Source organism: Lutjanus erythropterus, chromosome 16 (assembly GCF_056507025.1).
Source record: "Lutjanus erythropterus isolate fLutEry1 chromosome 16, fLutEry1.hap2, whole genome shotgun sequence".
Classification (NCBI taxonomy): Eukaryota; Metazoa; Chordata; class Actinopteri; order Lutjaniformes; family Lutjanidae; genus Lutjanus; species Lutjanus erythropterus.
In genome coordinates, this window is record NC_139332.1 from 28,998,304 (window position 1) to 29,017,742 (window position 19,439).

General features: G+C 37.9%; 3 protein-coding genes across 4 annotated transcripts; all 3 read left to right on the top strand.

Moving 5' to 3' along the window:
- Positions 1-1,528: 1,528 nt before the first annotated feature.
- Positions 1,529-5,963, top strand: LOC146313300 (uncharacterized). 2 transcript variants are annotated; one of them, XM_084739062.1, is made up of 4 exons: positions 1,529-1,852; positions 2,435-2,506; positions 3,495-4,065; positions 5,315-5,963. In XM_084739062.1, exons 2-4 carry the CDS (start codon positions 2,460-2,462, stop codon positions 5,681-5,683), a joined length of 987 nt encoding a protein of 328 aa, XP_084595188.1. In that variant the 5' UTR covers positions 1,529-1,852; positions 2,435-2,459; the 3' UTR covers positions 5,684-5,963. The 2 variants fall into 2 exon arrangements, with proteins under 2 accessions (XP_084595188.1, XP_084595187.1); XM_084739061.1 differs by having other exon boundaries at positions 1,529-1,809.
- Positions 5,964-9,253: 3,290 nt separating this feature from the next.
- Positions 9,254-12,195, top strand: LOC146313301 (transmembrane protein 272-like). Its single transcript, XM_084739208.1, has 4 exons — positions 9,254-9,548; positions 9,639-9,689; positions 9,810-10,013; positions 11,691-12,195. Exons 1-4 carry the CDS (start codon positions 9,440-9,442, stop codon positions 11,957-11,959), a joined length of 633 nt encoding a protein of 210 aa, XP_084595334.1. The 5' UTR covers positions 9,254-9,439; the 3' UTR covers positions 11,960-12,195.
- A 1,313-nt stretch (positions 12,196-13,508) lies between these two features.
- On the top strand, positions 13,509-16,475 carry mrpl9 (mitochondrial ribosomal protein L9). The gene is made up of 7 exons (XM_084738893.1): positions 13,509-13,785; positions 14,737-14,896; positions 15,023-15,147; positions 15,246-15,299; positions 15,418-15,519; positions 15,662-15,745; positions 16,028-16,475. The coding sequence occupies exons 1-7, from the start codon at positions 13,696-13,698 to the stop codon at positions 16,361-16,363; spliced, it is 951 nt and encodes a 316-aa protein (XP_084595019.1). The 5' UTR covers positions 13,509-13,695; the 3' UTR covers positions 16,364-16,475.
- The last annotated feature ends 2,964 nt before the right edge of the window (positions 16,476-19,439 follow it).

The following is a 19,439-nucleotide window of genomic DNA, read 5'->3' on the forward strand; positions in this document are numbered from 1 at the left end:
TTACTTTTGTATAATCAATATTGGGTCTATTTTGGGGGGTTTTCATAACTGATAAGAAACCCTGTGGGAAAACATTCACCTGCCATTGTGCACATAAGACTGTTGTAACTAAAACAAACAATTTCTGGGTGATTATAAAGTCATTCTTTGCTGTAAATGCAAAGAAAGTCCTTACTTAAATTAAATAGTGCCTTAACATAATTTATAGTAGCTTTTTGCCCTGACACTTGTTTCATTCTATAATATTTACCTGTTTTCTTATATATTTAGTTGGAGGCACAATTTGATACAATTAAGATCTTTTATTTACTTTTCCTAAAGTGTTTCCTGATTGTTTTAAACTTAACTTGTTAGAATTTACAGCGTACTGACCAAAGTCAAATGTTGTATTTTAAATCACTGTAGCCTGTTACACATAAATGTATGAATCAGATTTTTTAAATAAAATAAGGTGCTATAAGTTATTACAGCACCCGTAACAGGGGATTAAAGAAACCTTTAAAGGGACAGTTCACCCAAAATTCAAAAATACTTATTTTTCCTCTTACCTAAGTGCTATTTATCCATCGAGATAGTTTTGGTGTGAGCTGCAGAGTTTTGGAGACATCGGCCAGAAATGTCTCCCATGTCTCTAATATAATGGAACGAGACGGCATTTGACTTGCGGAGTAGTCAGCAATGTAATCAAAGTATTACAATATTAAAGTGATTTCCATTACTTTTCTATTACCTCAAAACAATTAACTGATCAATTAACCGTATTACAATCCTGTCACTTGAAAAATATTTCCTGTAACCGTTGTTTTCATTATTGATAAATCTGTTGATCATTAATCAATAAGTCAAAATGTCAGATGAAAAAAGTCCTCAAATGTCTTGTTTTGTTCACAACTCAAAAATATTCAGTCAGAAAGGAGTAAAGAAACCACAAGATATTCACATTTTGGAAGCTTTGACTTTTTTTATTTAACAAATTTATTTCAAATGATTATCAAACTTGATACAAATTAATTTAATAGTTCATTCTTAGGTTTATTGTCCAGCTGTTCCTTTCTTTGTTACACAATATATTGATTGATTGACTGACAAAATATGGTGAAATTTCTTCCCAATTAATAATTTTTCCACCAGAGACCGGGATAATGAAATGGCAACTTGGTGCACACTGGGCATTGGAGTATATCACTCTTTATTTTAACTTTCAACTGCAATCTGATTACATCTTCTTTATCTTTAACTGTAATGGAATACAGCTACCTTTTTTTGTATCCAGATTATCCAGATAATCCTGTTACACGTAATCCATTACTCCTCAAGCCTGTATGAAAGAAGACAAACTTCTCTATATGGCCGATGTCTCCAAAACTCTGTCACTCACACCAGAACAATCTAGATGGATAAACAGCTCTACAGGTAAGAGGAAAAATATGCATTTTTGAGATGAACTGTCCCTTTAACATTCAGATGCTCAACAAGATATTCACAGACTCATTGGATTCCTTCTTTCTTTCTTTGACTTTTTTTTTTTTTTTTTTTTTGTTCTGAGCCACAGTAAGTGAGGGACGTGATGAGATGAACCCTCTCACACACAAACACACCCCTCTGCTCCCTCCCCTGCTCTGTAGCGTAGAGCTCAGCTGCTCCTCTATGGTATTTCCCACAATAACATCCCAGGTCGACACTCTGACTCTGTCATTTTGCCTCTGACCCCCTGAAACTCCTCTCCCTCTCTCTCTCTCTCTCTCTGTCCCTCTCTCTCTGTCCACAGTCACCCGGACCCGACTGAGGACGAACACCTTCTGGTTTCAGGTATGAACTGGAGCGGATGACAGCAGCAGCAGCACATCAGCAGGTTTGACACAGCAGCTGTGGGCGGTTTGGTTCAGTTTTGGGATTAGAAAGGTTTAAGCCTGCCATTGAAATGGTGCGGTGGGGTGAGCTGGGGTCAACGTCAGAATCGAATTGTTTCCACTGTTTGTTGGGTTTCTGTATTGGCTGACATACTCACACGAAGGGAAAGTGTTTTTTTCTTTTTCTTTTTTAGTAATATTAAAGTGCATTCCAGCCTGGCAGATAATTAGAGTTGTGGGTTTTGCTATCTGATGTGTTTTATTCTCAATAAACACTAAACAGCCTAAAGCTCTGGACACGTTGTCTGGATGTGACTAATGTAGATTTCAGGTTTGAACTCAGCATCCAGGGATCAAAACTATGAGACAGCAGCACAAGAGACCAAGTAAAATTTCTGTATCAACTGAGGAAAGTTTTTAGTAGCCCTACAACATGTGAGGCTTTTTAGATTAGTTTCTCAGGTCACCATTAACATCGTAATTGGGAAAATACTCCATAATATCAGAACATGAACTTGAATTTTCTCAGAATTTTCTTGAATGTTGACCTCAGTTGTATTTTTCTTTACCTCTGCTGATCACAGAGCCTGTCATCACAACTGATCCGACATGACGAAAGTGCAGAAGATGTTATTAAAGCTGATGGTGCTCGTGGGGTGAGTAAATTAAAAACGCATCATATTGATTACGCAGTATCCTAACTGACTAATTAGCATTGCATTTATTTACATAAACATTTTTAGTTTTTTAGTTTTATTATCAGTTGAATAGGACTTTAATTATCCCAGAGGCCGATTTATGCAGGACACACACATAGGGTGACCAAATCCCAACAAATCAAACGTGGGACAAAGAGTGTGTTTGTGTGAGACACGTTATCTAGAGCCATTGTTTGGTATTATATTCCATTTCTGTCATATTCTGTAAATAAATCCCTCTTAATATTATGCACTGGACCTTTAAAGTTAGACAATTTGTCTTAACTTAGAAGACACTTAAAAAAATAGAATAAAGTTCAAATATGAAAAAAAAAAACACCACATCACATCATCACGTCATCTGAGAAGAAGAAGAAGTTTGTCCATTAAGGTAAATAATTCCCTAAACCGAAATTTATTTCGAGTTAGCTAGCTTCTCCAAAATCAATGACAAAGAGAAAAGAAAGAGAAGAAGAATTATGCAAATGTTGTTCCCGTCGAAGAATATGGAAAGCACAAGCACAGAAAGTAAATTTAACTCAGCCATAACAAATACATGGAAGTAACTGACGAATCAATCTTGCTGTGAAACAAATATATGAGTTTGGCCTGCTAGCTGCAAAGTTGTTAGTGTTAACGTCAAATCTAAACACTCGAGCAAGTTGCATATCACTCATAGTGTCCAGTGGGTTTTCTCTGTCCACAAAAATGCATCTTGGTCTCTCAATTATTTAATTTTTAGGGGACTGTTGAGGGTCCCTTAAAATTTATAATAAATAATAATAAATAAATTTATAATAAAAATCTGAGGAAAATAGTCACAGAGGACCTTCTAGCAACAAACAACAGAATACTTATAGAAAAGGTAAAGCACTTTAATTTAAGGGAAACTTGACAAATGTGGTTTTATGCCTCTGTTCACTGACAAACTTCTCTTGTGTTTTAGTGTCATTGTTTTGAGTCATGGTGCCATTCAGAGACCAGACTATGATGACACACCGAACCCAGAGTTCCTCAACCCGTCCTGGATGGCCAGCATCCCCGATGAACAGCCGCTGTCTGAGGTCACCATGCCTGGGACCCACAACACCATGGCGGTCTACGGCGGCGTGTACGCCGAGTGCCAGACCTGGAGCCTGGCCTCTCAGCTCCAAGCCGGCGTCCGCTACCTGGACATCCGTCTCCGTCACGTCAAGGGGAACCTCACCATCCATCATGGGGTGTCTTATCAGCGGGCGCACTTCGGCCACGTGCTGGAGGGTGTGGTTGACTTCCTTCAAGAGTACCCCAGTGAAACGGTGCTGATGCGCGTAAGGGAGGAGTTCAGTGAGACGCACGACATCTACGGCGCCGTGGTCGACTACATCCATCGCTACGCTAACTGGGACATGCTGTGGCACAGTCGGCTCATACCAACCATGGCAGAGGCCCGAGGGAAAATCATCGTCCTGCAGGAGTTTTCTGGGCCAGACTTGGGGATGCGCTATGGCTCCATGGACATAGCAGATGATTGGAGGGTATAAAGAAGTCACAGATTTCACAGAAAAATAAAAAAAACACAAATCAAAACCAATTTGGCCCACAACAAAAGGGAAAAAAGACAAAAAGGATGCTAGATCTTGCTAAATGTTCCAGCTCAACCAAGAGTAGTACACTTTAGTTCAGGAGTTCTCAACCTGCCATTATTTTATGTTTGGTCCACTGAATTAATTAGATAATTTTTGTCCAAGCACGCCCAATTCAAACCTAATATCAGAGCACAAAAATCCACCCATTCAAGAAGTAATACATTGTATCTAATATGTGGGTTTTTGTTTTGCAAAATAAGTTCAAATACCTTGTTAAAATGACTTACATATAGCTCCACACCTCGCCTTTATTTAGCATTCAAGGATTCATGAATCTGTAAATAGTCCCCTGGTGAACAGCACCAAAACTCAAGACATATTTTCCGAATGCTTTTGAGTTGTTAAAGAGACAATTTGTATATTTATATTTAAATAAATATAAATATATTGTATATTTAAGTGGGGCTGCAGGAGGTACTTATGTATAGTTTATTGTGTATTACCTACAGTAGACGGCGATGGGTGGCACAACCCCAGTTTGGAGAAGCAGCAGGAGCACTTGGTGTTTGAAGCTAAGCAATGTACTGCTGTGGACAGGATCAACAGCAAATCATATTTTAGCCACCTTAAAAAAAGGTCCACCTAAAAACAAATCAAGTGTCCACTATAATTAAAATATTTTCAGAGCTTTACCCTGCTGTCGGACAGCCTTTTCCAACGGGAAACCGCTGTTATGTAAACCAAATATGACTCTCTGCAAAGCAACCAGACTCCTTAAGCGAAAATAGTAATTTTACTTTGCAGAAGATGGGAGTTGCTGACCTACTGCTGCTTTGATTAGTTAGTTCATTTGTGTCATCGTGTGTCTTTGGTTAATCTCAGCTAACCCCTTAAAACACTTCAGTCAGGTGTTTTTGCAGAGTTTGGTTGGTTTGGAGAGAGCAATATTTGTATTATATAACGGTAGAAAAGGTTTGACGACAAAGTAAAACTAAACTCATGTAGTTCTGCTGCTGACTCTGTTCACAGTAGTTAATTCCTTAGCTTCCTACAGCAGGACTCCTTTCTGCTTCTCCAAACTGGGGGTGCGTCGACCGCCATCTACTGTAGGTAATACACTGACTATGCATAACTATGTCACACAACCCCGCATTGATTAATCTGAGCTATCCCTTCAAATGTTTTCTGTTCCCTGTAGGTACCCACCCTTCTGAATTTGGAGGAGAAATGGCAGAGCGTCTATGAGCACCTGGAGGCTGCACCTACCGGAAACATGGCCCAGATTTTCCTCACCTACACCAGTGGAGCTGGTCTGTTTGCGTACCCCAGAGCCGTCGCTCAGCGCATCAACGCACAACTGTACAAATACCTGAAGGCCAAGACGGACCTGAACCAGCGCCTTGGGATCATATGCATGGACTTTCCCGCCGCTCCCATTATTCAAATGATCATTGACTTCCAAGTAACAGAGGCTGTAAAGAGAAGTCAGGCCTATGACCCAGTAGAGAGCAAGGCAAGTTTGAAATATGTGATTTCTTCACTGAGAAAAAAGCTGATCAAACATTAAGGAGGGAACAGTAGACTGGTCAATGACGGTACGATCAATGAGAAATGTTGCTTAAAATTGAATTAACATGATTTAAAGGACCAGTTTGTAGGATTCAGAGGCATCTAGCAGGTGAGGTTGTTAATTAAAACCAACTGAATACCTCTCGCCTCCCCTTCCACGCAAAGGTCATATCTTAAGCCAATGTTTGGTTTGTTTGTTCTGGTCTACTGTAGAAACATGGTGGTTCAACATGGCGGCCTCCATGGAAGAAGACCTTCACCCCTCTGCAGATATAAACGCCTCACTAAAACACAAATATCCTTATTTTCAAGTGATTATAAACTAATAAAAACACACATATGAATATTATATTCCATTCCTGCCATATTCTGCCAATAGATCCCTGTAAATCTTACACACTGGAGATTTAAATTATACCTCGGATGAAACTTGTCATTGTGTCATTCGCCAAAGATACTGGAAATAAAATAAAATGTCACACAAAATAAAAACGGCAACATGTGAAAATAAATTGCTAGTGTGTTTTAACTGCTGTTTTGACACATATTGTGAATTACCACAATCAGTACGGTCATTTGGAAACTGTGATAAAGACCAAATAACCTGAATAAATAATAATGTATCACCTGGGGGCACCAGTCCAGCTGTCACAGATATTTCTTGACTTTGCATAAGCCAATGTCAGGTTTTGTGGTTCTGTGTCTCTTCTGCCTTTTCTCACTTGTAGTTTCCACTAGTGATTTTCACTATTAAAGCATGCAACTTTATTCAGGAGCAAGCCCAGTTCAGTAGATTTTGACAGTCATGCAACAGAAGTGCAACAGATTGATGCATTTAAATGTTAAATCCACACCCCAGACTGCCTTAGAGGATTTGGGATTCTCCCACCATAATTTCACAAAATAGTGGCCCCCAAACAGCATTTTGCATAGGGCCCCAAAAAGCCCTGACTTTAGTTTATATTACATAATTACATAAAATATTAGTTTTTCATCATGTTGTGTATTGTTCACAGTGAGTGACAGATAAAATGTCTCAGAGTGGAGATAATTCATATATTTCTCTGGTCTCTTTCTGACCTCCCTGGGTTTGTACTGTAACATGGACATAACCCTTTACCTACTTATCCCTGCAGTGCTACTGCTTTCATCCACAACACAGCCATACGGCCATTTCCCCTGGTCTACAGGTGAGAAATCGGTGGCACAGTTTACCTAAATATCGATCTCTGCTCCGTTCCAGAGCATTTCAGGGATAGACTGCTCGAGGGAAAGAATCAGTAACAGGAGTTATATTTGAGCCAACTCAGATGTAAGCAGCCATGTTTCATTGTCACAGGGTGGCAGTGCTGCTGCAGAGGCACTTGTTTGTTGCCACAAACATCCTGTTGTGGCTCATTGGTGTGTATGTGTGTGTCCATGAGGTAGAGCGCAAGTGTACCAAGTTTTGCATCATAAACCAACTTCAACCGTCACATTGCTGTTTTATGACTTGCAGAACATGAGCCACATGCATGCTGAAGCAGATTTTATTGTGTTTGCATGGTTTACTGTTACCTTTAATTTTTAAAAACCATTTTACTGAACACAGTAACCACATTAAAAGAGAACTCTGTTGATGAGTACTGAAAAAAGTTGCATGAAGCCTTTTCTTGCCTCAAGGCTACAAATTTGAAAATGAACGCGAAATGAGGAAGTTCACCGGACCTGAAGCTCACTCCTCATATCTGCATGAGGGTACATTGACTGTCACTGACACACAGCATGCAAACCTGATAGACTGAGGGTCCATCAGACAAGTTGCATTGTGGGTAATGTAGGCATCACGTTTTGAGGAAATCTGGTTCTGCAGCATTTTTGCAACTTTTTTCTCAAAAAAGTCCATTGTGAGTCTGACAGTGTTCCAGTATGTTATAATGCAATACTGGAACAGTAGTACTCTTTTATTTGTCCTAAGTGTTTTGTAAGTCCTACAGATTTACAGAATTGCAACACTGAATCGCTGGAGTCTTCAGTTTGATTAAAAGAGCAGCATGTAAGACTCTATAGGGTTCAAAAAGTACTGTGGCCCATATGACAAGCTGGAGGCATAGACAGTATATTAAATAGGTTGACTCCCTATTTAATATATAATTTATGGTTGAAGCTACTGGTTTTCGCTTGCTTCCTCCTCCCCAGACTCAAAGCTCAGGTTGGTTGCCTGCAGGATGCAGGATCAGAAACTGTCAATGTGAAGTTCAGCCCACCGCTGTGTTCATTAACTGCCTGCCAGACTGCATTAACATTTTGTTCAATTTAACCGTTATAAACATCTTCTCCTTCTAAGAGATTTTTAATGATTTCTTACAACTCATAAACAGACATTCAGCGAACATTCAGCATTCATGTGAACTCTAATTAACGGAAACAAACATCCCAGACTGGTATGGAAATTTCAGAGGAGAACATGCTGACCGTAGTGTTGTTGTCAGAGAGTATTTCAATTTTGCATGTTTCCCTAAATTTCTAATGTCATTTTATGCTGTAGTGCAGTAAATATATTACAGATTTCTCCTTTAAACTGGGGTATAGATCAGATCACAGCTGGATCCCAGTCTGCTGCCCTCATATTGTTTTCACAAAAATGCTGCCATACCTGTTTAAAACTTTTGAGGTTTCTTTTAGAAGTATTGATCAATAACTATACAACAAGTAAAGCAAACCACAGATGGCTGATATAGAATACTAGGTCATTACTAAAGCACTAAGGGTCAACCTACTTGCCGGAGTTATAAACTATGGTTTTATTACTGATGTGACTGTTGCTGAGTTATTCGTCAGAGCCCATGTGTTCCCAGGGAAACTGTGACAAAAAGAGCAAAAAGTTTTATAGGGAGAGCAAGTTGACCCTACTTTAGAGTAAGGTTTACTGTCATAATTGCCGTTTCACTGAATCACAAAAACACACCCTCTAATATTGCTTAATTCTTCTCATCTAGATCAGCCGATACAGCTTTTACTTCTTAGATTTAAGCTCCTCTATTGTCTTGTGATATGATGGTGATTTTACACAGCTCGTTTTTTTTTTTTTTTATTTATTCGTCCTTAGAACAAAATTTGAGACAAACCTTAGTCTAACTGGTTTCATGCAATCGGGCACAGGTTTTAAAATTACAGAGAAAACCAAACATGAGCAGGTGTACTCAGTTTTTACTGTCCGCCTGCTCTGCAGAAAATATTAGCTGACGAAATGTCACACACGCGCTATCACAACGATGAGATGAGATGATAATGCAGTTTTCCTGTCCCTGTAACTCTTAGTGCACATACAGTCTTTTCTGTGCTGGATTGCATCCATCGAGCTCTTGTGCTGCAACATGCAATCCCATTGAGATCTATCAATTATGTCAAGTGAATTGCAAAATGTAAAATTTAAGAAAAGAGTGGTTTGCAAGAGAAATAGAAGGACATCACATGACACTTTGCATGCAGATTGTTTGTATCAGATAAGGGGCTGTGTAACGTTTCCTCCTTGTTTAATACAGACTGAGTTTGTGAAAGAGTTGATGAAACACTTTGACTTATATGTCTTAACATCCTGCCAAAGGATGTTAACATAGGTAGGACTTTAAGAAGTGACTAATGCGAGCTCATGCATGATTGTAGACTCACTCAGTGACTACTGGTAGAAGAAAAAAGGCTTCAGAGTGTCTCCATTCAGACCTGGACAGGTACAGTATAACACTAAGACACAGTATAACTCCTCTCCCCGCTGATGTCTGTTTATAAATGTGACAACACTCTTACTTTCTTCACTGCAGACATGGATCGGTCTGAACCGCTGGAAATCAGGCTGCAGGGTGCCTTGCAGATTTCAGCAACTGGTTAGGTCTTTCTTGCATGTTTATGTCTGTCTTATTTTATGTTTTATTGTTACACTGATTCTTAACCTTCTCCTTCTTCCTTTCCTGTAGCTGTGCTAAATATAATTTGGTGGATGGTTATGATTGCAGCCATCGGTTTGGGTGGGTTTATTTCTATTTGATCACTGTATTGTATCACTGAGATTTATGACAGCAAGCAGTATGTTTTGGAGTCTTTCTTTTTTTATATAATTTTATATATTTGGGACACCTGCATCTTAGGGGCTACACATGTGAACAGCTGTCCATTAGAGCCCAGAATCCCCATCTACCTGATAGTGCTGGGATCGGTCAGCCTCCTCGCTCTGACTGTGACCTACTTCAGATGTGCCTGGGACGATGGATGCGTCTGCATCCTGAGCTCAACCTGCACGATCCTGCTACACCTGTACACTTTGATCTGGCTCATCACAGGTGGGAGAAAATATCACAGAGATGTTAAGTTTATAGCAGGATAAATCTGTCTCTCTACATTCTTGCATGAAATCAGGCAGGAGGCTAAAGTTTACATTAATTTAAAGTTTTTAAGTTTACAAATACTTAAGCTATTTCTCTACATGATTTGTATTTGAAAACAAGTTCCAAGATCCCCCCCAAAAAGGGATCGTTTGCCCTATGTAAGTCAAATATCACTCTTTCACTCTCAACCAGACTCCTTTGGCAAAAACAGAAATTTTATCTCACAGAAGACAGGACTTGCTGGGAGTTGTCTACCGCTGCCTCAATCTGCATTTGTTTATAACAGCACATGCACAGTACAGACAACAATAACAGGCACAGCTCCAGTCTGAATCATATTAACAAGTTTAGCAAGGTTATTGCATTTGGTATGAAAGTTTGTTTTTTTTTAATGAATATTTCTGGTTGCTGCAGCAGCTCTAAAACATCTACCTGAAAAGTGCGTGCACAGGATCAGACAATCTGTTGAGCTTTTAGTTCCACCTGTGATTTATATGTACGTTCCAGTTGTGTCTGCTCTTTACTTATATACCAGGTTGTCTGACAGCAACATAAAGTGGTGAAAATATTCTAAATATAGTGTACCCTTAAACAGATATTTATTCTTGTAAATGAGCCTTTTTCAGGTGGCTAAAATCTGTTTTGCTGCTGACCCTGTCCACCATCTATTGTTGGTAATACACTGACTATGGATAACTACCACTTCAAATAATCTGATCTATACTTTTAACAGTTTAACACTCAAAAACTCTCATCTGTGTGAGCGTAGTTTGATCAGATTTGGTTTATGGTAACCAAACAACCCACCAACTGTCATCAGATTCAGATTCAAATGTTGCTCAATCCTATTTGGTGCACGGAAGTTTGTGACATCCTATTTTTCTCACCGAGTCACACCCACTTAAAACCAGTGAAGGCAGCATAGACAGAAACCTCTCATGTCGTTTAGTCAGAGGTGTCAAAGGCCACACATTATGTACTCAAGTATAGTACTCAAGTGTAGAAAATACTCTGGTCAAAGCAGAAGTTCTGATTTAACTTCTTTACTCAAGTAAAAGTGAAAAACTACAGGTTCTGAAATTCCACCTCTGCCTGTTTCATTTTGTTACGTCTTTTACATAATTTTGATGTTGTTACTTACATCATATTTAACATAAACATTGTTTTTGTCTTGTCGCTTCTCATCTTGTCACGTCTTCCCTTTATGTCGTTACTGTCTCGTTAAATCTTTTTATTTTGTTTTCATTTTGCATTAAAACTGAAGCCTGTTTTGAAAATGTGAGGAGTAGAAAGTACAGATATTTATGTTAAGTACAGATATCTGAAAAATCTACTCAAGTACAGTAACAAAGTATTTTTACTTGTACATAAAATAGCAGCAAACAAAAGAACAACATGAAATACCAATATTTGTTTATATTTTGACATATTGGCACCATGCAATGAAAAGCAGCCAGATTAGCTGTTAGCTCTTTCTGTTTGCAGTGTATCCATGAATGTGCAGTGAATTATCACTGAATTACTTTGATACTGAAGAAAACCCAAAAACTCAAGTTCTGGATTAATAAGAGCCTTCAAGTTCAGTTTTAGTGTGGAGTTTAAACTCTAAATTGAACTAAAATGTTGTGAAATGTTCCCCTGTAGGCTCAAACTGGATTTATCCTATTTATCCTCCCAACTACACATCTGGAGATCAATCGTCTCGGTACTGCGACAGGACCATCTACTTGTTTGCCTTCATCGTCACCACCCTGACGTGGATCGGTATTGCTGTCATGGTCTTCTGCTGCTGTTGCTGCATTCTAGTGACCTGCTGTACGACTGTAAATGCAAGACGCAGGTTGATACCGAGCCGCTACAGTTTCTATGGTGCGACAAGTAATGCCGAGGAACCCACTGCTGGTGATGTATGATTTACACCTTTGTTCATGTCTCCAGATGTCAAAGGAATTTACATTTACAGTGATTTTTACAAGAGTGCAACCATTCACCTGACGGATTCTGCTTCTGCTGCTGAGGTTTTCATTTTTTTTTTTATTATTATTTGCTGTTCTTTTTGTACTTGTGCAGTGGGTATAAAAGTTGTAGCCAGCAAATAAAATCACTTAAACAGCAGCTCTCAAAGCGTGCAACTACATTTTTATTTCTGCAATCTAGTTTCCATCAGTTTATAACAAAGTACAGCTTGTTATTTTTTTTATCAGTGTACTGTAGAATAAAGTGTGATCAAATTTTGATTTTATGATGAGCACACATGGTGCTGTGCTGCAGCTTAATTCAGCATTAGTTATTTTACACAGGCCAGTGTAGTCAAATCTAACCCCTGCTGAAACATCACATTACTTTCACATAACTGCATTGTCACATCACGTGCTTCCTTTTGACAACAAAATCAATTCCTGTTTGAGAAGATATGTTGTTAGATAATCGAAGGCAGCTAACATTTTGAGTTGAATAAACTGTCATTGGTACTGTGTTTTATATTTTACTCTTTTATGTGTGTGTGTGTGCTGTGCTGTATTGCTTGAAATTAAAAGTTTGATATTATGTTGTTTGTATGATTGAATGTGTAGCTGATGTTTTAATGAACCTTGGGTAATATTAAACAAAAATATATATATATACAGCTCAAATGTGACTATGTTTGATGCAGAAACGGTGTTAAGCATAAAGCAAAAGAGCACCGGGACATTGTGGAGTATCACTGCAGCAAGCTGAGAGATGAAACCACTGGAGGTCAGCAAACACAATGTTGAAATGTACTATAATAAGGCTCACTGAGTGCATCCTGGGGCGTTTTCTCATGTTGTTATAATTAATTACATTATGAAAATCCTATGGCAATTATTTTTAAACTTTTTTTCTGGGGACCGATTTTTTTTTTTAAATGACAAACCCAATTCAAAGGCTTAATCAATAATTCTTGGGAAGAGTTAATTTTTGCATTAATGAATGTTCCCTTTACAGCTATTTCCACATCGACATATACTGTTTCGACGTGCATTAAAATCTATACATGTTAAATACTTTATAATTGAGAAATAAACACATTCAGGCTGAGTTAACAGGTTATCTCATTGTTTTTATTTCCTGTCATCAGCAAAACAATGTACAACATTTTAGTCTACTTCATAAAAGAGACAAAATAAGTGAATTTTGGTGGAATTAACAGGGTCCATTTCTTTCTTCTCATCGGTAAATCTTCAAATAAACAACAAAAAGTATATAATTGAAAAGAAATTAAAATAAAACGTATAAAAGATATTTTAAAAAAGCTTGCTCTTTGTTTTTAATGATATATAAATATATTCAGTACAAATAAAAACGAAATACAGAATGAAGGAATTAATAAAGTCATAAAAGGAGAGAAAAAAAAGAAAAGCCTGAAAATCCCGATTTAATCACAAAATCATTTATTTTAGTTCAGGCATTTTTCGGGACTACTACTGGAGCTAATGGGGTCCTTTTACGTCCAAAGATGCTCACGCTAGTTAGCTGTTAGCCAACATGCATGCAGCGGTTATCTGTCAGGTGATGGAGGAATAATTAGATGGTGAAGGTGTGTAAATCAAGGCTGCAGTGAAGTTTTTAGTGATTTATCCGAATAAAAAGGTGGAGTTAAAGGTGGCGTTGTGTTTTTCGGTGGTAAATGAACATGTGGAGCTCCACCGGCCGCCGTGTCCTTCAGGACCTGCTCAGCCAGCCGGCTGTCAGGAGCTTCTCTCTGACTCCTGCTCAGGTCAGTGTCTCAAAATAATAAATCTGTCCGTCAGGGTTTGAAACTGATCCTCAGCATTTTGATACAAACTAAAGGGCGCTCAATAACTTGTACGTTACTGTTTATAATTAGCTGTAGCGAGCTGTTTTTAGATTAGATGTGAATTGTGTAAAACTTTACTGGCCATATAATGAAGTGGCTGTTTTCGGCTCAGGCAAAATGACTTTTGAAAAACATGACCTCTGAACTTGGTCAGATATGTTCCTGTTCATTGGCTGACAGTTTCGAAATGCATTTACTCAAGTACTGTACTTAAGTAGAAAGTTTAGGTACTTTACTGGAATCTTCTGCTTTCATGCCCTTTACACTTCCATACCACTACAGGGAAATATCGCATCTTTTACTCCACTACATTTATCTGACAGCTTTAGTAACTAAATAAAACAAAGCTTATAAAATATGACGTTAAATTACCCAGCTACAGTAGTAGGTGTTGATTGAGAGACAATTAATTAATCAATTGCTGATGTTGCTTGTAATTATTTTAATAATTTAGTTTCTATTGAAATGTAATCAGGCTTTTATATTAATGCATGAGTAATCTAATAATAATCCAATCATATAATATGAATAGTCACATCCAACAGTTTTCTGCATGAGTATTTTTACTGTTAATACTAGTACATTTCTTTTATTCGTACCCACATTTTTAATTTTCATGTGTCACAGTGGAGTTTTAGTAAAGTGAACTGAAAGTAAAGGTTCTCTCCACAATAAAGTAATCTGTCCATTATTTATATATGTGTGTGTCTGTCAGTTTAAAAAAAAATGTCACTAAATAAATATTCAATTTAATGTGATATAAAACACTGGAGAGATGTAACGTCAAACATGACACGCTGCAGTTCACTTTGTAACATTTTCTTTTCACGAGGAAATGACATGAGACATCAAAGTTTGCTGTTTCTACAGAACACAGTTGTGGTGGAACGTTGGTGGCAGGTGCCCTTATCTAAAGTCGGCAGTCCGCCGAGGCTTCACCCTCGAAGGCACAGAATCTACAAGCTGGTTGAAGACACCAAACATGCTCCCGAGAAGAAGATGGAGCTCATCCTGAATCAGACAGTACCCAGTGAGTGGTACAGTGCCCTCTGAACAGATCACACCATCATCATATTTGTGCACTTTCATGTGAAGTAAAATATGTATTTAAATCTTTTATTTGCATCATGAAAATAACTGTAACTTGTTCTGACAGAGCTTGGTGGACGAGGAGACACTGTGTTTGTCAAAAAGTCAGTCGGCAGAAACAAGCTTCTGGCTCAAGGCCTCGCAGTGTATCCATCACCGGAGAACAAACAGTTGTTTGCTGAGGAGTTAAGAGTATGTACTGCATTTTAATACCGTCGTTCATTTATTTCCCCCCACATATAAGACAGTTATGTGCAGCAACTGATCATTGTCACCTTGTTAAACAACAGCTTTTGCGTGAAGGGAAGCCAGAGGAAAGAGTCCAAACCCGCACTGGACAATTGGTGAGTTTTAATCTGCTGTCTTTATCTGAAAATATTTAAAAGTATTTGATTTTCCTCCAGGAGCGAAATGAAGAAGATTCCTCATGTTTTGTTTGTTTGTTTTGTTTTGTTTTTACAGACGGTGGAGTTCCTCAAACGCTCCAAGTTGAGGATAAACAAAATGCCCACTGATGATTTCCAGGTCACTAAAGAGGTCATCTGCAGACAGTTCCTCAAGAAGGTAAGGCTGTCTTTGTCTTTTCTCTTCCGATTCCCCAACATTTCATTATCCAGCCAAAACACTGAGAAATGTCCTATTTGACCAGAAGTATGTTAAGCTTCTGCTGAACAGAAAAGTATTAAAAAATGAAACTTTTCCTCAGCTGGGAGTTGTTGTGCCACCTCATGCATTGAGTCTTCCATTTGAGTCAGTCAAGGACTTGGGTGACTACTGGTGTGAAGTTACGGTAAGAAACGCTCATTTTCAGTGCATCATTTTATAATTATTTTATTTAATTTTTGCAGCGAGTTCAGCTCCACGCTTTAGGTGTCTTTTTAGTAGTTGTTCCCAACAGCTAGCAAAATGTTTTAAAATGTTAAAGTGATAGTTTAACTTATTTGAAGTGGGGTCGTATAAGCCATATAAGAAAATAGCCAACAGTTTCTCAATTCATGTCCGACTCCCAGGACATATAATGTTATTCTACCAAAGACCATTCTGCTTATTCTTCATATTTTTAATTCCTCAGGTTAATGGATTGGACACGGTTCGCATCCCTGTGTCAGTGGTGCCGTACGAGGACCGGTCCGCAAGATATCAGAAGCAGCTGACAACAGAAACGCTGCAGCAGGCGGCAGCAGACATTTCAGAACCTGCTGCTGTGGAGGAAGCTGCTGTGAAGGCAGTTTCTGACGCTGCTGTCGAAGCTGCTGAAGATGGTAAAGACTCCGTGAGTCAAGTTTGTGAAGCTTCAGCCTCAGCAGAAGCCGTTGCTGCTGCTGCTGCTGCTGAAGAAACGGCAACAAGTCCACAGACGAGTGAAGACTCAACAGCACCACCAAGTGACAGCCCCAAAAAGGATTAAAGGACTGAAACTGATATTGTTTACTTATAATACATGCATAAAAAAACAGTTGTCTGTGTAATAAAGTGTTCATTTTCATTCAGTTCAAGGGACCAGCTGTCTAATGTATGTGGATATGCCATTAAAAAAAAGAATGTGAGTATTAATCCAACTTTGGACACTTGAAACAATGAAGTATTGTGGGAAACAATACTGTTGCCTCTCAGTTGGTTGACTTCCCTCAATGTCCGTCCATTATCTATAACCGCTTATCTTTAGCAGGGCGGTGGGGGTCTGGAGCCGATCCCGGGTGACATTTGGTTCATCACAGGGCTGACACACACACACACACACAGACCGTTCACGCTCACATTCACCAAATCTAATCATGTCTATGGAGGACTGTAACTGCCAAAATCAAAAATAACTAAATAATATGCCTTAAATGCACTAAAAATATATTTAAAAAAAAAAACAAAATGTGACAAATTGACAACTGTTTTAATTCGCTGCTGTATTTATTTACCTTGGTGTCATTTCACTATTTACTCAACCATTTACCGTAATTTTTATTTATTTATATATTCATTTATTTATTTTTATTTCTGTATTTCCTTTATACACCTCCCCTCATTTGCATAATGAAGCTAAATACTGAAATAAATAATAAATGTAATGAAATAAAATACATTGCATGGGGTGGGGGCAAAGGGAAACAATACAGAAATGAAAAAAGAATTAACTAATATACAAAATGGGAAAGCACATGAATAGGGGAATTAATGCCAAGGTAAATAAACACAAGCGAATTAAAACATGTCAATTTATGTCACATTTTATAAATGAATGCCTACATTTATGTATAACATTAATTTATTATTAACTGATTATTATTAGTAAACTGTTTTTGAATACATGTCATCAGACTCCCACAGGCTAACAATTAAAAAAAAAGTGGAAGACTTCAAAGGAACTTGAGCACAAATGGAAATGCCGTCTCATGTTTCGAAATATTACACTTAATCTCTGAATTATAGCAGGATAAACCAGCATTATTGAGATTCCAGACAAAAAAAAACTACCCAGTTGCATTCAAAGGTTCGGAGCCAGGAAAGGAAAAGATTTATTCGTTGATTTCAACTGCACAACACGCTTAACAAAAGTAAAGGGTAAACAAAAAAAAAAATATATATATTTTTCTCAGCAATGCCGTTAAGCATGTCAGTCACTGAATCTGGAGTGTCAGTGTCCAATGTGGTATATTTTGTCAGTCGTGCTTCTTTTTGTTCCAGGACACACAGATGTGTATTAAACCAAAGAGTGATGTGAATGTCTGATTAAATTGTCTTAGAATTTCGTTGAAACACCCCTGTCACCGTCCCAGAGATGCCAGAGGTACAAAAACAAACTGGAACTCAAACAAGAAATATTCAATCAGTTAAACCTCTCTGACTTCCGTTTCTCTCACTGTGATATGTGTGAGGATATGAATTCAGACTGTCAGCTGTTTGCTTTTAGCTGAACTATAACTGTGAAGTCTGGAAACAGTTGATTTCCCTGGACTGCTGGTATTTTTCTGCCGAACATCAGATTTTTGAGACAGGTGTCACAGTAATAGTGAACAGCTGCACAGCTGCCACCACACTTAGCCAGTTTTCTCCATAAAATCAAATGTTGAATGATACATAATGCACGTAGAAGCAACCTGGCTCATGAATTCACATTTCTGCTCTGTTTTTCCTGATTGGAAAACTAAGGAATATGTTAGAGTGTGGACGACCCATTGCTTTGTTAGAAGTTAGTAGTGCTCCATTTAAAAGGCGGCTTTGCAGGATGAGAAAGACTGATGCAAGATTGAGCTTTACTGCGTTATAAAAAGAAAAACAACACATAAATCTGCAATATTCTCCCAAGGCTGGAGAGATTGGCAGTATTTTGAGAACGGTTCACAGCAGTTTCCCTTAACAGAAGTCTTATTTAAACATTCTGGCTCACTGGCAGTGGACAATCCACACGCAATGATAATCCTGATTCACTTTGATGGCAGGATTTTTCTAAAAACCAGAGCAGCAAAAAGAAAGTTATATTCTCCTCTCAGCCACCTAAAATAAAACACAGCTGGGGCTGATCCTATCAAATATCTGGTGCTGATACTGACCTAACTCACTGATATAGGAGAAGGATATTGGACCTCCATCATTGATCCATGTACCAATCCAGATTTCATAGTCTGATGTTTTCATGAGTTATAGTAAATATATAATAATGCCATTTTAAGCCCATAGCCAAAACATTGTAGCTGCAATGATGCTAAATAGTCCCTATATGTTTTTGTCCCCCAGAATTCTGAGCAAGACGTACAGGCGGAGCTTGAACACACTTATTACTTTGGAATACATTTAAATTAAATGCATTTTTGTATATTTTTGCTGAGTGGTTTAGTGCATCATCATGTAACTACATATAATACCAATAATAATAATATTTAAAAGAAAATTGCTCAGTTAACAGTGTCAGTATCAGCAAATACCAAATTCAGGAATCTGATTGTAATGTTAAAATAAAACAACTCAATATGAATGCGTTCGCCACATAGGATGTCTTCAAGATGCTAAGACTGGGCTGCACCAACAAAGATTATTTTAATCTAAGATTAGAGTTCAGTAAAGCTAGAGTTAAAATTAAGCAGAGCTCTGCTGCATAATTAAAAACTGATCTGTTTAGTAAATCCAAGTTTAGTGATGTAAATGAATATGGAGATGCTTATTTACCCAAATCAAAATAAATAAATCTGAGCACTTTCTGAACCTAGTAAGTGTAAAAGAGGGCGGAAAACTTAAAATTTAGATGTGAAACAAAACATTGCATTGTTTGATACCCAGCTACAAACAAGAAAACAAAAAAACTTATAATCTTCGCTAGCTAACTAAAAAGTTTGATAGCCTAGTCAGCCTACTCACAATGGGTCAGCAGAGATTTTTTTTTGCTCAAGCCATCTTAAAAGTCAAACCTCCTCAAATGTAAGTTTTAAGTTAAAATAAGATCACATTTTACACTGAAGGTTAAAGATTTCAGCTTAAACTTAGTCGAAGAGTAA

Excerpts from the sequence above, each read along its gene's own strand:
- LOC146313300 (XM_084739062.1), top strand. The coding sequence starts at position 2,460 with ATGACGAAAGTGCAGAAGATGTTATTAAAGCTGATGGTGCTCGTGGG. Across the intron at positions 2,507-3,494 it reads AAGCTGATGGTGCTCGTGGG|TGTCATTGTTTTGAGTCATG; the intron begins GTGAGTAAATTA and ends CTTGTGTTTTAG. Across the intron at positions 4,066-5,314 it reads ACATAGCAGATGATTGGAGG|GTACCCACCCTTCTGAATTT; the intron begins GTATAAAGAAGT and ends TGTTCCCTGTAG.
- LOC146313301 (XM_084739208.1), top strand. The coding sequence starts at position 9,440 with ATGTCTGTTTATAAATGTGACAACACTCTTACTTTCTTCACTGCAGAC. Across the intron at positions 9,549-9,638 it reads CTTGCAGATTTCAGCAACTG|CTGTGCTAAATATAATTTGG; the intron begins GTTAGGTCTTTC and ends CCTTTCCTGTAG. Across the intron at positions 9,690-9,809 it reads GATTGCAGCCATCGGTTTGG|GGGCTACACATGTGAACAGC; the intron begins GTGGGTTTATTT and ends CCTGCATCTTAG.
- mrpl9 (XM_084738893.1), top strand. The coding sequence starts at position 13,696 with ATGAACATGTGGAGCTCCACCGGCCGCCGTGTCCTTCAGGACCTGCTC. Across the intron at positions 15,148-15,245 it reads TGTTTGCTGAGGAGTTAAGA|CTTTTGCGTGAAGGGAAGCC; the intron begins GTATGTACTGCA and ends GTTAAACAACAG. Across the intron at positions 15,746-16,027 it reads ACTACTGGTGTGAAGTTACG|GTTAATGGATTGGACACGGT; the intron begins GTAAGAAACGCT and ends TTAATTCCTCAG.